Source organism: Sorex araneus, chromosome 8, assembly GCF_027595985.1.
Source record: "Sorex araneus isolate mSorAra2 chromosome 8, mSorAra2.pri, whole genome shotgun sequence".
Classification (NCBI taxonomy): domain Eukaryota; kingdom Metazoa; phylum Chordata; class Mammalia; order Eulipotyphla; family Soricidae; genus Sorex; species Sorex araneus.
Window position 1 is genome coordinate 30,009,165 of NC_073309.1, and position 18,676 is coordinate 30,027,840.

An 18,676-nucleotide genomic window follows, 5' to 3' on the forward strand; every position below is an offset into this window, starting at 1 on the left:
TAGCCTGCGGGGCCGATCGGACGGCACCTCGAGCCGCAGTCAGCTCAGCGGTCAGCACTGCCTTCCCAGCCTGTGCAGGGGACCGCTTGTCCCGACCCCCGAGTCCTGGTTCTCTTGTGCCATGCCTGCCACGCCACCCGAGCTTACCCATAACACCGCGCCAGCAGGGAGCACGGTGGGACGGGAGGATGTGACGGTGAGCTCCCCAGTGACGGGCCCAGGGCCTGGCAGAGCCTCTGAGCAGTGGGACCAACGGGCCACGGCAGGTGCCAGGCCGGGGGCGTGCATGCTCAGCGGGCTCCCTGGCTCTCTCTTCAGGAGCTGACATTCAGGAATTCTGGAGGCTTCCCGGGATCGAGCTGAGACACCCCCTTCCACACCCACAGACCACCTGGGATTCTCTACCAGGAAGCTGCCCTGTCTGTCTCCTCTGGGGCTGGTCACCCTGACGCTCAGGTATGACGCCTTAGGAGGCGGGACTCTGCTCAAAAAAAAAAAATATATATATATATTTTTTTTTTGGGGGGGGGGTCACACCCGGTGATGCACAGAGGTTACGCAGGACTTACTTGTGGCGGTGCTTGGGGGAACCATATGGGATGCTGGGAATCGAACCCGGGTCGGCCGTGTTCTGCAAGGCAAATGCCCTACCCACTGTGCTAACGCTCCAGCCCCTCTGCTTGAATTTTTGTTGAGCACTCGTGTGCAGGAAACCCTGATGAGGAGCTGATGGTGAATACTGGTATTAGCACATTCCTGTGTTATTACTATCTTTTCTCTCACATTTTTGCTTGCTCGGAGGCTGTACCCAGTGGTGTTCAAGCCTTACTTCTGGCTGTGCTCAGGGATCCCTCTGGGGAATCATACGGGGTTCTGGGGATTTGAACCTGGGTCGGCTGCATGGAAGGCTAGTGCCTTAACCCCTGCACTATCTCTCGGGCCCCTTCTCATCACTTTTTGTTGTTGTTTTCACTAGTCATTTTTTTTTTTTTGGGTCACACCTGGCGATGCACAGGGGCTACTCCTGGCTCTGCACTCAGGAATTACCCCTGGCCGTGCTCAGGGGACCATATGGGATGCTGGGATTTGAACCCGGGTCGGCCGCATGCAAGACAAATGCCCTACCCACTGTGCTATCGCTCCAGCCCCTCACTAGTCATTTTGGTGGTGGTTGTTGTCTTGGGGCCATACCTGGCAATGTTCAGGGGTTACTTCTGGCTCTGCCTTCAGGAATCACTCCTGGCGGTGCTTGGGGGGGCCCTATGGGATGCTGGGAATCGAACCCGGGTCAGCCACATGGCAGAGCAAGCTCTCTGCCCTTGTTTTCACTGTGATTCTACAGAAGAAAGTAGGGAAGAGGAGGGACAAGGGGCTGATCTTTCTCTGCTGACCTTTGTGCTACTTGAGGTTCTAACACTTCCCCCCTGCTGAGAGCTCTGATGGGCGACTACTGCCTGTACACAATGTCCTCACAGTGTCTTTTGAGTGTGGCATGGGGTGAGGGAAAATGGGTGGGGTGGAGGGTTGGGAGGAGGAGAAAGAAGAAAGGAGAGAATGAGAATGAATGCTGTCAGGTATCTGCAGACTTTTTTTTGGTTTTGGTTTTGGGTCACACCCAGCAGTGCTCAGGGGTTATTCCTGGCTCTGGCCCTGGCCCTGCACTTAGGATTCGATCCTATGGGATGCCAGGCATTGAACTCCGGTTGGTTTCGTGCAAGGCAAAACCCCCTACTTACTCAGGTCCGGGTATCAGTGATTATGATGATACTGACCTTATAGAAACAGAGCCCCAGTCTTTTTTGTTGTTTTTTGTTTCCAGGGCCACACTCCTCTTTGCTCAAGGGTTACTCCTGGCTCTGCACTCAGGATTTACTCCTGTAGGACCATATGGGATGCTGGGGATCATACCCAGGTCAGCCATGTATAAGGCAAGTGCCCTACCCATTGAACTATCTCTCTGGCCCCGGCACCCCACCTTTTTATTTCATTTTTTTGCTTTTTGGCTCACACCCGACAATGCTCAAGGGATTACTTCTGGCTTGGGAGACCATATGGGTTGCCAGGGTTTGAACCTGGGTCGGTCATGTGCAAGGCAAGTAAAGCCTGACCCACTATACAATTGCTTAAGCATCCAAAATTTGTCTTTTTGAAACTTAGTTCTTTTTTTTTTGGGGGGGGGTCACACCCAGCGACGCACAAGGGTTACTCCTGGCTTTGCACTCAGGAATTACCCCTGGTGCTCAGGGGACCATATGGGATGCTGGGAATCTAACCGCGGGGTCAGCCGCGTGCAAGGCAAACGCCCTACCCAATGTGCTATCGCTCCAGCCCCAGAGATTTAGTTCTTTTGGCATCATGTCCTCAAGATTCATCCTTATTGTTACACGTCTCAGAATTTTTTTTTTTTTTGCTTTTTGGGTCACACCCGGTGATGTACAGGGGTTACTCCTGGCTCTGCACTCAGGAATTACTCCTGGCGGTGCTCAGGGGACCATATAGGATGCTGAGAATCGAACCTGGGTTGGCCGTGTGCAAGGCAAACGCCCTACCGGCTGTGCTATTGCTCCAGCCCCGAATTTTCTTTCTTTTTGAATAATTCTGCCGTATGTAAAGACGTTTCTGTTTGGCAGTTGGACTGCCATCTAAGAATTCATAGATCCCTCCAGAACCAGGCGATACAGAGGGAAAATAGCTGCTCCAAGACTGTGTCAAAAATCAAGTAAATAGGGGCTGGAGTGATAGCACAGCGGGTAGGGTGTTTGCCTTGCACGCGGCTGACCCGGGTTCGAATCCCAGCATCCCATATGGTCCCCTGAGCACCGCCAGGGGTAATTCCTGAGTGCATGAGCCAGGAATGACACCTGTGCAATGCCGGGTGTGACCCAAAAAGCAAAAAAAAAAAAAATCAAGTAAATGGGGTGGGGCCAGAGTCATAGTACAGTGGGGTAGGGCATTTGCCTTGCACACGCCTGACCCGGCTTCCATCCCGCACACGTATGTGCTTCCCCGCACCGAGCACCGCCAGGACTTGTACAGAGCTAGGAGTATAACCCTTGAGCATCACCTGGTGGGACTGGGGGTGCTGGCGGCCGGAGCCTCCCAGCCTGCGGGGGGCGCTGTGGGCGCCGCCTCCCGGTGGGCGGGGCCTCTGGGGGGCGTGGCCCCGAAGGAAGCCGGGAGAGGGAACTTGCTGGCCAGGCTCGCAGAGGCGGCTGGAGGGAGGTGAGCGGGGCCACCTGGACCAGGTATGTTTCCCTAGGGGGCGGCCAGGGGAAGTGAGGGTCGCCCCGTCCCCGCTCTCCGCAGGCCAGTGCTGCTAAGGATCGTTTCCCAGGGCTTGCTGGGAGCCCAGCGCGGCCGCGGCAGGGCCCAGGACCCCCCGGATTGCGGTTGCTGGGGGAGGGGCCTCGTCTTCCCGGGCTGGGAAGTGGGCTGATGACCTGGTCCGGGTGATGGCCTGGCCCCGGGGGGCACGGGCTGGGCCTGCCCCCGCCGCCCCACTTTCTCCCTCCCCCAGGCCTGGCCTGCATCTCAGGTGGCTGCGCCCCTCCAGCATCCTTCGCCCTCGCCCGGGTCGGTACCTTGCAGGTGAGCCTGCTCATCCCCCACGCTTTCCTGCGTCGTGTCTCCGGGCACCCGGCGGTGGTACCAGGCTTCTGCCCGTGAGTGTAGAAGGATGCATCGGGGGCACGCCGGGTGACCCCGGGAGAGTAGGACCTGGAGCAAACAGGACCTGCCTGTTTGATTTTACCAACCCGGACGGGGTCATCATAGAACTTAACGCTTGATGGATTTCCTTTATTTTATTTATTTATTTTTCCTTTTGGGTCACACCCGGCAATGCACAGGGGTTACTCCTGGCTCTGCACTCAGGAATTACTCATGGCAGTGCTCAGGGGACCATATGGGATGCTGGGAATCGAACCCGGGTCGGCCGCGTGCAAGGCAAACGCCCTACCCGCTGTGCTATCGCTCCAGCCCCCGAATTTCCTTTATTTTTAAAAAATGTGATTTTGGGTCAGACTCCAGCGGGGCTCGGTGCTGGGACCCCTCTGGACAGTGCTCAGGAGAACTTGTGGTGCAAGGCAGGTGGTCCAGTCGGCTGAGCTTATCGCTCTGGCCGGTAAGGGATCTTTGGGTCATTACTTGGGTCATTGAGGGTGAAGGTGTGGAGCGGAGATTGGATTCAGATGACCCAGCTTAATTACCCACCCTCCCTATTGCCACTTTGCATCTGTGATCATTTCCTTCCGTTTGACTCTCAGTCTCTGATCACCCTCTTGCTCTCTAGCCCAGCTCTGTGCCGGAGGGGCAGTTGGGGGTGATCAAGACAGCACTTTGAGGCCGGGGAAAAGGTTTGTGCAGGGGCTCTCCTTCCCTCCCCTCCCCAGTGCTAGTGGGGAGTGGTCCCCATAGATATGCGAGCACTGTTTGGGAGTCCCCTCACCTAGTTTTCCCCTCTATCTGAAGAGTCATTTGAATGAAACTAGCAGTCAGCTGTTGGCTTTTTTTTTTTTTGGTGTGGGGGTGGTGGTGGTCAGTGTTAGAGGTTGATTGGGAAGTGACCCCACACCCGTATTCATGGTGGACAAACCAAAATGAATCATACATGTTTGTAAGTTGACCACTAAGACATTTTTGATTCTACTTAGAAAGGTTTTCAGAGCCTCCTCCCTCTGTGCATGTTCTGATTATATTTTGAGCAAAATGAAGCAGATGGAGCTCACCTGGATTCATTCATTTGTGGGGGGGGGGGCACATCTGGCAGTGCTCACAGGACCAGGTGGTGCCGGGCATGGACACGGGCCTCCTGCACCCAGTGCCTGTGCTCGGCCTTGGGAACTGTCTTCTGGCCACATTTATTGCCTTTTTTTTAGGTGGTCCTCAAGATTGGACCTCAGGCCGTGCATGCGCGCTCCCCCAGAGTCGTGTTCAGACTCCTGCCCTTTCCCCCTTGCTGGCTTCTGAGAGCTGCTTCTGGCTCCCCTGCTTGAGGGGTTTTCCCTGTGATATTTTGGGGGAACACACAGTGCCAGGGATCAACATGGAGTGAGCTCTCCAGCCCTTTGAACCGTCTCCCTGACCCTCACTTTGTGTTCATTGATTGATTTTTGTTCTTGGGGAGGGAACACCGGAGATGCTCAGGGTTAGTCCTGGCTCTGCTTGCAAGACTCTCTCCTGGTGCTGCTCATGGGGGGCCCTAGGAGGTGCTGGGAGTTGAACCCCAGTCAGCCTGTACATGTAAGGCAAGAAAGAGCCCTACCCGCTGTACTATCGCTCTGGCCTCTGACTGAGAATATTTAAAAAAAAATTTTTTTTTTTCTTTTTGGGTCACACCCGACGATGCACAGGGGTCACTCCTGGCTCTGCATTCAGGAATTACCCCTGGCGGTGCTCAGGGGACCATATAGGGTGCTGGGAATCGAACCCGGGTCGGCCGCTTGCAAGGCAAACGCCCTACCCGTTGTGCTATTGCTCCAGCCCCCCCCCAAAATTTTTTAATGATGTCTTTTGGGTTTGGTTTTGGGGTTACACCGAGGGATGCTCAGGGGTAGCTCTAGGCAGTGTGCTGGGGGCGAGGTTACACAGTCCCGGGGCTGAAACCCGCCCACCCGCCTTGTGACAGCCCCTCTTTGCAGTGCAGAGCATACACTCAGCCCTTCTGAGCTCTCTCTCCAGGTAAAGGTGTCTGTCTTTGGGGGCGCTACCTGGTAGTATTCTTGGGTTCCTTCTAGTTCTACACTCAGGGACCATTCCTGGGGCTCAGGGAACCCTATAGGGTGCCTGGGTCAACCACATGCAAGGCAAGGTCCCTCCCTGCTGTACTATTGCTCTAGCCCTAAAATGGTGATTTTGTTTGTTTGTTTGTTTGTTTTGGGGCCACACCCAGCGGTGCTGAGCTTACTCCTGGCTCTACACACAGGGATCATTCCTGGGTGACTCAGGAAACTATACGGAGTGCCAAAAACCGAACCGAGGTGGGGCATGTGCAAGGCATCGCTCTGGCATCAGTGTCTGATATATCTTTATTTTATTATTATTATTTTTGGAGGGAGGGCCTCGGGCTACACCTGGCTGTGCTCAGGGCTTACTCCTGACTACACTCAGGGATCACTCCTGGCCGGCCCGGGGGACCATATGGGGTGCTGGGGATTGAACCCGGGCTACGTGCAAGGCAAATGCCCAACTTGCTGTATTATCGCTCCTGCCTCTGATGTACTTTTATTTTTTACTTTGGTTTGTTTTGGGGTCACACCTGGCAGTGCTCAGGGGTTACTCCCGGTTCTGCACTCAGGAATCACTCCTGGCAGTGCTCAGGGGACCATATCGGATGCCAGAGATTGAACTTGGGTCAGCAGTGTGCAAGGCAGGTGACCTCTCTGCTGTTACATCGCTCCAGCCCTATGGTCTGGTAGATTTTTCTAACTGAGTTATGTGTGTGGTCTAATGATACGATGAATTTCCAGCCCCTCGCCCTCCTTCTCCCCTTCATTGATGTTGATGGGGGTGGAGACGGGACGGGGGTGGGTGGGGCAGGGCTGCACACAGGCCTGGCTGTGATGCTCGCACTCACTTGTTGAGCTGTGTTGATTGCGGTACTCTCGTGACCAGCTGCAGTCTCACACTCTCAGAGTCCAGGCATACGGTTGTGTTTGTGGCTGTTGGATCTCACACAGGTGCTCACCAGACTTACTTTTTTTTGGTGGTGGGGGTGGTTTACATCCAGCGATGCTCAGGGGTTCCTCCTGGCTCTGCACTCAGGAATTACTCCTGGTGGTGCTCGGGGGACCATATGGGATGCTGGGAATCGAACCCGGGTTGGTTCCGATTCCCGTGCAAGGCAAATGCCCCACCCGCTGTACGGTCAGTCCACGTCTTGCCGGTGGGCCTCACCCATCTCTAGCTGCCGTGCTTCCCTCTCTGGGCAGTGCGTGTTTGCACGCCTGGCCGTGGCGATGCGTGGCCTGTAGCTGCCCGTGGCCCCGGGGACTGCAGGTGGCCAGGCCCAAACTGCCGAGACGGTTTCTGCAGGGCCACTTGGGATTTGAACTCTTGACCAGCTGCTTGCAGAGCTGCTCCGAGGCCTGGTGCTGTTGTGCTGTTGCTCTGGGCCCTGGATACCCTGTTTATCTGGGGGGTGGGGCCACCCTCTTGATGCTTGAGGACCCAGGAAGCCAGTCTAAGTGATCCTTGTCCTGGCAGTGAGGTCTGACACGGTGGTGCTTGGGGGGTTTATGTGGTGGCTGGGATCAGGCTCGGGGCCCTGAGACACACAGCAAGCTCTCCGGCCCTTGAGCTGTCTTACTGATTTTTTTTTTTTTTTTGCAGGGGGAGAAGGACTCCCAAGCAGTGCTCTGAGAGACCAGGGCTCCCTCCTGGTGATACTCTGCCAGTCGGGCTGGTTTCAGAGGATGCTAAACATCTCGGGCCATGTGGTGCCGGGAGCATCAGGGCTAGCCCCCCCCCCCCCCAGGGATCTTTGGGAGGCCCTGGGTTGCCAGGGTTCAAGTTCAGGCTGGCTTGCAGGTGGCCTTATCTGCTGGGCTGTATTTCCTGATCAGGCGTGGCCTGGGTCTCACCTGACAGTGCTCAGGGCTTGCTTCCTCTCTCTGTGCTCAGGCGTCACTCCTGGCATTACGTGGGGGACTGTATGCCATGCTTGGGATCGAGCCCTGTTGGCCATATGCAAGGCAAGCGCCACAGATATCTCTAGAGGTATGGGTGTGGCGAGCGTTGAGCCCCTTCCAGCAGTGCACAGGGCTGACTCCTGGCTCTGTGCTCGGGGATCATTCCTGGTGGTGCTCGGGAGGCCGTGTGGAAAACTGGGTACTGGACCGGGGCTCCGTTGCACGCTGGGCAAGCGCCTTAACTGCTGTCCTGTCTCTCCAGCCCCTCTGAGCAAAGCTTCACCTAAAGAAGCGTAGAGCGGGGGCAGGGAACGTGGCCCCGCTGCAGAGTACGTACCTGGCACTGTGGTTGCTTCATCCCTGGCACTGCAGGCAGAGACACGTGGAGCGATGGGACCTTTGTGAGTCACTGGGGTCTTGGATGTGACATTCGACAAGCACAAGCAACCACGGGAAGGGACTCACACCCACCTTCCTCAAAAGCCGCGTCCCGGGTGTGTGCAGGGACACTTCAGAGAAGACTGAGATGTGGCCCGTCAGCATAAAAGTAGACGCGGATGCTTAGTTAACATCATTAGGTTTTTTTTTAATTAATTCATTTTTTTTCCCCAAATTGAATCACCATGTCACCTTGAGAGAGGTTTACAGAGCTTTCATGATTGAGTTTCAGTCACAGAGTGTTCCAACACCCATCCCTCCACCAGCGTACATCCCCCTTATCTCTCCTGCCGTCCCCCCTCACCTCTGTGGCATCATTTGTTTTTAGAGAAACGCGATGCTAAAAGCAGCCTGAGACGGCTGGGAATATAGCTCAGCAGGCCGTGTCCTCGCCTTGCATGCTGGGGGCCTGGGTACCATTCCTGGTCTTCCAAGCATCGCCAGGAGCCACCCCCCAGAACAGACTTGTAGCCCCCTAGACCCCTGGGTATGGCCCCACGACAAAAAAAGCCACTTGGCAAAACCATTTGCAGTCAAGGAGGGGGGTGTGGTCATGAAGATTATAAAGACGATAAAACTGACAGTAAATGTGGCAAGGGTGTGGTGATAACTGGAGCCCTCGAACGCCGCTGGTAGGAATGAAAAATAGCGTGAAGCGGAGGGAAGGAGACTGGCGGCTCCTCAGAAAGTTGACAATGCAGTTTCCCGGCAGGGATCCACCTCACGGAGACCCAGGACCACTGAAGGCACGGGCTTGCCGCAGCGTGTACACAAGTGTTGGTTGCATCATTATCCACGACCCAGTGGGGACAATCTAGATGCCCTCTGGTCAGGGCATGGGTTAAACATGTGGTGACTCTGCGAGGAAGTGTGGTGTCCAAAGTGGAATGCTGAGGGGCTGGAGCGATAGCACAGCGGGTAGGGCGTTTGCCTTGCACGCGGCCGACCCAGGTTCGAATCCCAGCATCCCATATCGTCCCCTAGCACTGCCAGGGGTAATTCCTGAGTGCAAAGCCAGGAGTAACCCCTGTGCATCACCAGGTGTGACCCAAAAAGCAAAAAAAAAAAAAATCAAAGTGGAATGCTGATTAATTGCACGGGGTAGAGAGGCCTCGGAAACAGAACAAGAACAAGTGAACGTGTACAGACCCAGAGGAACCTGTGGCATATGATTGCTTCAGACACACCACGCAGAGCTAGAAGGTGCCAGGGTCCGGGGTTGGGGGTGAGAGAGAGACTTTACACGGCGTTGAGAGGATGGCATGGGTAGCTGTGAGCAGAGGACCTGTCCAGGAGTGACCCTGAGGCACGGTGGACCATCTGCGAGGTCAGACACTGTTGAGGTTTGATTCTGAGTGCAAAGGAAAGCCCCAAGGAAGGATTATTCTAGAATTAGGTAAATGTTGATGATTGTGTAGTTTTGTGAATATGCTCGAAAGCTCGTGCCATAAACCTCTGTGGTTGTTTCTTTGTTTATTTGGGGGGCCCTTTTCGGCAGTTGGGGGGGGCACCAGGGCTATGCTATAGCCCTGGCCGTGTGGGGAATGGGACCCTGTGCATACCTTGAACCCTTTGAGCCTGCTTCCCTGCCCGTAAGGTATGTTTTATGGTATGTGAAATTACATGGATTGAAAGTGGACAGCTTCCTTAACTAGATGTTTCTTCCCCCCCCTTTTTTTTTTTATTAAATGTGTTATTCTGCATTTTACTGTTGAGTATTAGAAGCAAGGGTGTGGGAGGGACGGAGGGAAGGAAGGAGGAGAGAAAAACTTAGAAGCTCATCTCTTTTAAAAAGTGAAATTGGGCTGGAGCAATAGCACAGTGGGTAGGGCGTTTGCCTTGCACAAGGCCGACTTGGGTTCGATTCTCAGCATCCCATATGATCCCCTGAGCACCGTCAGGGTACTTCCTGAGTGCACGAGCCAGGAGTAACCCTTGTGCATCGCCAGGTGTGACCCAAAAAGGAAAAGCAAAAACAAAACAAACCAGTGAAATTTCTGGGTCCTGAGAGATGGTCAGTTGGGAGGGCATTTCCATGGCCCGTGGCCGACCTGGATTTGACCCTTGGCATCCCACATGGTGTGTGTCGGGGGGTCCCCCCCGTTACCCCCTCTCCCCCAAGCACTGCCAAGAATGATAATAGAGCCAAGAAGAAGCCCTGAGAATTGCCAATGTGGCTCCCAAAAAAGCATCTGGAGCAAGACACGATCCTCCAATGCGGAAAATCAGCTCATTCAGAAGAACAAAACAAAAAATTCCCTGCCGGCGCTAGCCCTAGCCCCAGCCCCGGACAGCACGTTGGTGGTGGCTTGCTTTGCCCCGTTTCTTCTCAGAGATTAGAGGATGAGAAAGAAATCATAGAAATAGAATCCATTGTAGGCTGGGGGCTTTGCTTTTTTTCCTTGAGGGAGCTTGCCTCCCCCACTGTACTCGGGAACCTCTCCTGCCTTCCTCGTCCTGGTGAAAGCTGGGGTGAGGGGTACTGGGATCTCGTGCATGCTAGGCAGCGCTGCACCCCTTTGTGTTTTTTTGTTTTTAATTTATTTTATTTATTTTTTAATTTGTTTATTTTTTTGCTTCTTGGGTCACACCTGGCGATGCACAGAGGTTACTCCTGGCTCTGCACTGAGAAACCACTCCTGGCGGTGCTCAGAGGACCATATGGGATGCTGGGAATTGAACCCGAGTCAGCTGCGTGCAAGGCAAACGCCCTACCCACTGTGCTATCGCTCCAGCCCCAGCACTGCACCCCTTTGGAGCTACTCCCGACCTCTGGTTTTCACCAGCGCACCTTCACTGTCGTGGTCATTCCTGTTCCCTTTGCTGTGGGGCGGGGCCGTCCGGCCCGAGTTCACAGCACCTTCTCACACTGGCCCCTTGCTGAGGCGTGGAGCCGGGAGGCTGTCTTGAGGCTGTGGTCAGCCTGGTATTCGTTGTTATCTTTGCTTAAAACTTGGTGTCGTGGGAGAAGACTGGGGGGTGGGAGCAGGGTTTTGAAAAAAGCTTCACTGCTACGGCTCTGCGACTCAACTGATGCTATTGAAATGCTTTTCCAGTTTAGTCCTTAAAATTGCGCTTTGTTTTCCTAGGACTTAAGATGTCGTCGTTGGCCAGGCTTCACAGAGGGCAGTATGGAAGACCTCTGGTAACGAAAAGGTACAGTGGAAAGTTCTTTCAATCGGTGTCTCGCACTCACCCAGGGCTCTAAAGAGATGGAACAAGGGACTAGACAGTTTTTTGTTTTTTTTTTGCTTTTTGGGTCACACCCGGCGATGCACAGGGGTTACTCCTGGCTCTGCACTCAGGAATTACTCCTGGCAGTGCTCGGGGGACCATATGGGATGCTGGGATTTGAACCCAGGTCGGCCACGTGCAAGGCAAACCGCCCTACCTGCTGTGCTATTGCTCCAGCCCCTTATTATTATTATTTTTTTTAATCGAATCACCATGAGATATTTACAAAATGGTTCGTGATTGGGTTTCAGCATACAGTGTTTCAACACTCGTCCCTTCACCTTTGGACATTTCCCACCATCAGTGTCCCCAGGTTCCCTCCTGCCACTCCCCCCATACACCAGTCTATCTCTATGGCAGAGACTTTTCTTCTTCCTCTGTCTTGCGTTTTCTCTCTCTCTCTCTCCTTTTAGGCATTGTGGTTTGCAACACAGCTACTGAAAGGTGGTCATGTCGATCTCTTTACCTCCTTTGAGCATAGGGGTCCCGTCTCTAAACTGTCTCCTCCCACCCCACACATACTTGTGTCAAGCTTCCAACGGTGGATGGACCATTCCTCCTGGACCCTTGCGTTTCTGCAGTCCTTGGGGATGAGTCTCAGACTATGTGTTTTATATCCCACAAGTGAGTGCAAGCAGTCTATGTCTGGGACTAGACACTACTGAACGAGGTCACACCCCTGGCCTTGGAGCACAGAACTCAGATTGTGGGTTGGGGGAGAAAGAAGGTCGGACAGATGTGACCTGGGAACAGTGGTGGCAGGTACTGGGCAGTGTTTTGGTGAAGGGGCAGTGACTTTGTACACCAGGAAACTATGAACTTTTAACACTGGTAATAATGTTACCTAAACTATCACAAAGAAGAATTTAAAAAATGATGGTGCTCTGTTGTAGGTTAGCAGGTTAGATTAACTCATAGATGCCGGATGTGGGTACCCATTTTTAATTAATTAACTAATTTTTGCTTTTTGGGTCACACCCGGTGATGCTCAGGGATTGCTCCTGGCTCTGCATTTAGGAATCACTCCTGGCAGTGCCCAGGGAACATATGGGATGCCAGGGATCGAAACCGGGTCGACTGCGTGCAGTGCAAACACTCTACTCGCTGTGCTATCACTTCAGCCCCCCAATTTTTAATTTTTTAATTTTTAATTTTTATTTAGTTTTTCTGTTTGCTCAGGGCCACACTTGGCGATGCTTAGGGACTATTATGACTGTGGCAGGACTTGGGGACCGTATGCCATGCCTGTGATCAAACGGGGCCTTGCCAAAATAAATAGCAAGATTTTGTTTTTGTTTCTACTGTCTTGGGCCACCTCCAGTGGTGCTCAGGGATGACTCTCGGTGGGGCTGGGGGGTCATGATGGGGTGCCGGGGGTAGAAACCGGTAGAAATCTCGACCACATGCAATACCAGCGCCCCTGCCCGCTGTACTAAACTTTGAAGACTCCGAGATTTAATTTTGGTAATTTTTGCTGGTTTTTACTTTCAGGTCATAGAATTTCCTTAAAAAACTCTCTCCCTGGCTTGAGCGATAGATAGTAGAGCCCGTATGATGCTTGTCCTTCACGCAGCCAGCCCGGGTCCCGCTCCTTGCACCACACGTGGTCTCCCCAACCCGCCAGCAGTACCCCTGAATATGGAATAAGCCCGAAGTACTGCCATGTGTGGTGCCCAAACAATCAAAACCCAAAAAACCAGCATCCTTTTCTATCGTGTGTGTGTGTGTGTGTGTATGTGAGAGAGTGAGACCCAGTGATGCTCAGGAGTTACTCCTGGCTCTGCACTCAGGAATTACTCATGGTGGTGCTTTTTGCATCACACCTAGCAATTTTGGGGGGTGGTCACTCCTGGCTCTGCACTCAGATATTAACTCCTTGGGAGACCATCTGGTATGCTGGGGATCAAACCCAGGTAGGCTGCATGCGAGACAAAAACACCCTCCCTGCTGTACTATCACTCCAGGCCATTTTTCCATCTTTCCTCATATCAAAAATAATAGATACATATATATATGTATATACACACACATATATATATACATATATATCTTTTTTTCCCCATGTGCTTTTAAATACTGGACTACCACAGAGAATAACGAGGACACATCCTGGACTCTGGGGAGATGACTCGGGGGCCGGAGTGCACGAGCTGCCAGGGGTGAGCCCCGAGCGCAGAGCCAGGGCAGCCCCTGAGCACGGCTGGCTGTGGTCCAGACCCCGCTCTCCTGAAGAAGCGCAGACCCTCCGGGGCCCCACCCTTGGGCACTCGCCAACGTCAGCAGCTGAGGAAGAGTTCGGTAGATGTTCTGTGCTGGTGCTGGCGAAGTCCACGCTCAGGCTGAACACTCGGCTCTCCTCCCCCCCGCCTCCCTCCCTCCCCCGCCTTCCCCCCTTCCCTTCCCCACCGCCATTGGAGGCAGCCTGGGGATTCCTGTGCCTTTCTGTTGATCGTTGTCATGCTAGGACCAGAGGGAGGGAGTCCACACACCTTCCCCCTCAGTAGGGAACCCGGGTGGGTCGGCCATCCTGTCCCTGCACCACCCTCCTGCCTGCCGCTGCAGGGTGCCCGGGGCTGACCTGAAGAGCTCCTTGAGGTGCAGTTTCCTGCTGACTTTGAGGACTGGGGTCTAGGTCTCTGTCTCACTCGGCAGTGGAGGTGACTTTTCGTTGTGGGTCTTAGTGCCACTCTGAGAATCCAGTTCTTGGTTTTTTTTTTTCTTGTTTTTTTTTTTTTCCTTTTTGGGTCACACCCAATGATGCACAGGGATCACTCCTGGCTCTGCACTCAGAAATTACCACTGGCGGTGCTCAGGGGACCCTATGGGATGCTGGGAATAGAACCCAGGTTGGCCGCGTGCAAGGCAAATGCCCTACCCCGCTGTGCTATCGCTCCAGCCCCAAGAATCCCGTTCTTGGGGAGGAAACTCGGCTGCCTGCTAAGCCCAGCTTGCCCCTGACATGGGACATGGGGCTGGTTGCTGGCAGTTGGATTCACAGCAGCCCGTCAGCCAAGCCCCAGTCGGTGTGAGGTGGACGCCTGACTCCAGCCAGCCCCCGTTGCAGCATGATGTGGATAATCTCTGTGAGCTCACGTCTCTGTGAGCTGGGAAATTGGCTGTCGTCACAGAGACTGGAGCCGCCTGCCAGAAGAAAGGCCAGGCCCAGGCCGAGACAGAACGCTGGGCAGCACAGGGACCAGGTACTGGTTTCTGCCAGGTCAGACGACCACAGACTTAGCGTTGGGCAAGAGCATCTCTTCCAGCTCTGCTGGTCCGTGTCTCCGTGGGTCTCCCCGGGCTGAGGTTCCGGCGTCGGCTGACTGTTGCTTGCTGGGGAGGCTGTGGAGAGAGCGTGTTTCCTTCGCCTTCTCAGAATGTTGGTCGAATTCGAACCTCGCAGTGAAATCTCTCTTCTCCAGACCTTTGACCGGGCTCTCCTCCTCTCTGTAAACTTGCTGGCTCAGCTGCCAGAGGCCACGAGGCACCTGCTCTGTGTTCAGTGCCAGCCACAGCACAGTGCCACCTCTCTTCAGCCCGTCGCTTCTCCGCCTTCAACAGCAAATGCAGTGAGGTTGCGCCCGTCAAAGGACTGTCGCAGGGGCTGGAGCAGTAGTAGAGCCGGGAGGGCGTTTGCCTAACCATATGACAGAGAACCAAATACGGTCCCCTGAGCCCACCAGGAGTGATTCCTGAGTGCAGAGCGGGGAGTAATCCCTAAGCACTGCAGGGTGTGTCCCCCTCACCCCCAAAAGAATAAAAAAATGTGTCTATGGCCCTAGATCTCAAGGCATATATCCTTCCTTAGGGCTAGATCTCCTCTGCAGTGTAGGGCCCTTTAGTCCCGGGTCACGGCAGTCCTGAGTGGATGCCTACACATCCTGCACTCCCCGAGTGGAGGCCTCCAGCAACCCCGAGCACTGCCAGGAGTAATACCTGGCGATGTCCATGGGTTGCTCCTGTACTCGGACTTACGCCTGGCGGTGCTGGGGGACCCTATGGGGCTCCAGCCCCTAAAATAATTTTTTTTTCTTCTTGGGACTGGAGTGATAGCACAGCGGGGAGGGCGTTTGCTTTGCATGCGACTGAACCGGGTTCAATTCCTCCATCCTGCTCAGAGAGCCTGGTAAGCTACCGAGAGTATCTCGTCCGCACGGCAGAGCCTGGCAAGCTCCCCCCGTGGCATATTCAATATGCCAAAAAAAACAGTAACAAGTCTCACAATGGAGATTTTACTGGTGCCCACTCAAGCAAATTGATGAACAGTGGGAAGATAGTGCTACAGTGCTACAGTTTTCTTTTTGGGTCACAACCAGTGGTGCTTAGGGATTACTCCTGGCTGTGCACTCAGGAATTACTCCTGACAGTGCTCAGTGGACCATATGGGATGCTGGGTATTGAACCTGATTTGGCCGCGTGTGAGATAAACACCCTGCCCACTGCTATCACTCCAGCCCCCTAAAATAATTTTTTTTTTTTTTTTGCTTTTTGGGTTACACCCAGCGATGCTCAGGGGTTACTCCTGGCTTTGCACTCAGGAATTACTCCTGGCGATGCTTGGGGGACCACATGGGATGCCGGGGATCGAACCCGGGTCGGCCGCGTGCAAGGCAAACGCCCTACCCGCTGTGCTATCGCTCCGGCCCAGCCGCCTAAAATAAATTTTTTAAAAAGCCATTTGTGCAGAGTTTTGAGTCCTCTCCATCTTTTCAATTCTCATAAGGGTTTGAATCACTTTATAAATGTTTTGCTTTTTTTTTTTTTTCTTGGGGGGTCACTCCCGGCAATGCGCAGGGGTCACTCCTGGTTCATGCACTCAGGAATTACCCCTGGCGGTGCTCAGGGGACCATATGGGATGCTGGGATTTGAACCCGGGTCGGCCGCGTGCAAAGCAAACGCCCTGCCCGCTGTGCTATCGCTCCAGCCCCTATAAATGTTTTAAAAATTAAAACTCTCAGGCTAGGAGGTAGCTAAGAGGTGTGGTGCCCAGGATACCTGGGTTCGATTCTTAGCACTATAGATTGTGCCCTGAGCACCATCCAAATCGGCTCCAAACCCAGGGAGGGAACTTCCCTTTATTTTTTTTTTTTTCCTCTTTTTGGGTCACACCCGGTGATACACAGGTGTTACTCCTGGCCCTGCACTCAGGAATTACTTCTGGTGGTGCACGGGGGACCATATGGGATGCTGGGAGTTGAACCTGGGTTGACCGCATGCAAGGCAAACGCCCTGCCCTCTGTGCTATGGTTCCAGCCCCCCTTGATCACTCTTGGTATGCTACCCACTGACCTTCGCTCCAAATTTAAAACTCAGGGCAGTCTGTAACATTTTGTCGGCCGTTTTGGAATTGTATTAATTCCTCCTGAGAGTACTTCTTGAATTTGCTCTTTGGTATAATTGAGGTTAAGCTTTGGTTCAGCTTTGTAAATTTAATTGTTTTCTCAGCTGTGACTTTTTTTTTTTTTTTTTTTTTTTTTAGTCTAGAATTCTAGAATAATTTGCAGATTTGTCTCCTGGCTTATGGGGTTAGTACTGACGGACATGTGTTTCCTCACTTGTTGGAGGAATTTAAACCTTTTTTTTTTTTTTATGCTCTCTTTAAACCATTTAGGACCAGGGTGATACAGGCCCATGGGTTGGCGTGATTCTTGGCACCACCTGGCTCCTGAGTGCTTCTAGGTGTGGTCATCAAACAAAACTAATAAAATATTGATCTAGGGCGCACTGCTGGGTTGCGGTCAGTGAAAAAGGATCCATTTTCATGTGTTTTAGCGGGGCTCTGACGGCTTTCGGCTCTGTGCGGGTTTCTCCTGGCAGTGCTGGTGGGAGGTGCTGGGCCCAGGTCAAACCCAGGCACACATGCAACCAGTTGAGCTGTATTTTTGAACCCCCGGGAACAGCCTTTCGAGCACTTGCTCACCAGAGCGTAGGTGTGCAATGAGGACGTATTGAATGAATAGAATTTCCAGCTCACGCTGAGGAGGTTGAGAAGCTGCCAGTCTGGTGCATTGAGCAGGACGGCCCTCCTGTCGTCTCTGTCCATGTGTCCCATCTGAAGTGGAAATGGGCGACTCCAGAGTCTGTGACCTTCTGTGGCTGTCCTGGCACTCAGCTGGCTTCTAACTCTGGATAGTGGCCTTGCAGCCACTTATTTCCTAAAAGATACCATCATCACCATCATCATCATCATCATCATCATCATCATCATCATCATCATCATCCCGTTGATCGTCGAATTTCTCAAGCGGTCTCAGAAATGTCTCCATACTTCCTAGCCCTGAGATTTTAGAAGCCTCTCTCTACTCGTCCTTCTCAACAATGCCCCATTGGAGACTCTTTCAGGGCCAGGGGAATGAGACCCAGCATTGTTACTGGTTTTGGCATATGAATACACCATAGGGAGTTTGCCAGGCTCTCCCATGTGGGCAGGAAACTCTCCTCTCGGTAGCTTGCCAGGTTCTCCCAGAGAGAGAAGCAGGCTATAGATCTGGGAGCTTGGTTTTAAGTCTCTGGATGTTGGCTGTTGGTGGGATTACTCGGCGCCGGGGGCAGTCCCTGGCTGTGACTGCCTAGCTACTGGAAAATGGGGGATCTGGGCGGAAGAGATCTCATTGCTGTTTATCACCTGCTGTGTTTTTGTGGGTTTTTTTTTTCTTTTTGGGTCACACCCAGCAATGCACAGGGGTTTACTCCTGGCTCTGCACTCAGGAATTACCCCTGGCAGTGCTCAGATCCCCGAGCACAGAGCCAGGAGTAAGTTCTGAACACAGCCACCTGTGCTAAAAATGGTGCTCCGTTCGGCTCACTTTTGGCTCCCCATCCAGTGGGTTAGGTTCAGTGCTGTGGCCCTGGTCTTCTCGAGGTGTCATGCACTGCAGTTTCACTGTCAGCTGTGGAGTCACAGCTGTGGGTAACCGTCGCTCTCTCTCAACCTCCCTATAGTTCTGCTTTTCCAGAACAGCCTGTCACTCATTGGAGCCGTGGAAATAGAACTGCTTTGGACTGACCTCTTCCACTTAGCCGTACGCGCCTGAGATTAATTCAGGTCTCAGGGTTGGGGCAGTAGTACAGAGGGAAGGGCGTCTTACCTTTGCCCGTGGCCGACCCAGGCTCAATCCCTGGCATCCCATCAGGTCCCTGGAACCTGCCAGGAGAGATTCCTGAGCACTGCCAGGTATGGTGCCCCTGCGTCCTCCTCCCCCCAAAAAACCCCAGAGATTCATTGAGGCCTTTTTTGTGACTGCTTTCTGTCACTTAATAATACTCATTGTATGGTTATGGATTAGCTACAGTTTGTGTATTCACTAATGAAGGGCATTTGGTTGCTTCCCGCTTAGGGCAGTTAAGAATTTACGTGCTGGGGCTGGAGCGATAGCAC

At 53.4% G+C, this 18,676-nt stretch overlaps 1 protein-coding gene across 10 annotated transcripts in view; it reads left to right on the plus strand.

Annotated features, from left to right (window-relative positions):
* LOC129406787 (nuclear receptor coactivator 5-like) overlaps window positions 1-18,676 on the plus strand; it is a 55,465-nt gene that overhangs the window by 13,652 nt on the left and 23,137 nt on the right. For 5 of the 10 annotated variants that reach the window (XM_055145677.1, XM_055145681.1, XM_055145686.1 and 2 more), the window contains exon 2: window positions 11,156-11,222. The exons of 1 other annotated variant lie outside the window; for it this stretch is intronic. In XM_055145677.1, the coding sequence (XP_055001652.1) occupies window positions 11,164-11,222 (59 nt within the window). In that variant the 5' untranslated portion in view covers window positions 11,156-11,163. Of the gene's footprint in view, window positions 1-318; window positions 457-11,155; window positions 11,223-18,676 lie in introns of all 10 variants that reach the window. 4 more of the 10 variants (XM_055145676.1, XM_055145680.1, XM_055145685.1 and 1 more) reach the window with 1 other exon arrangement.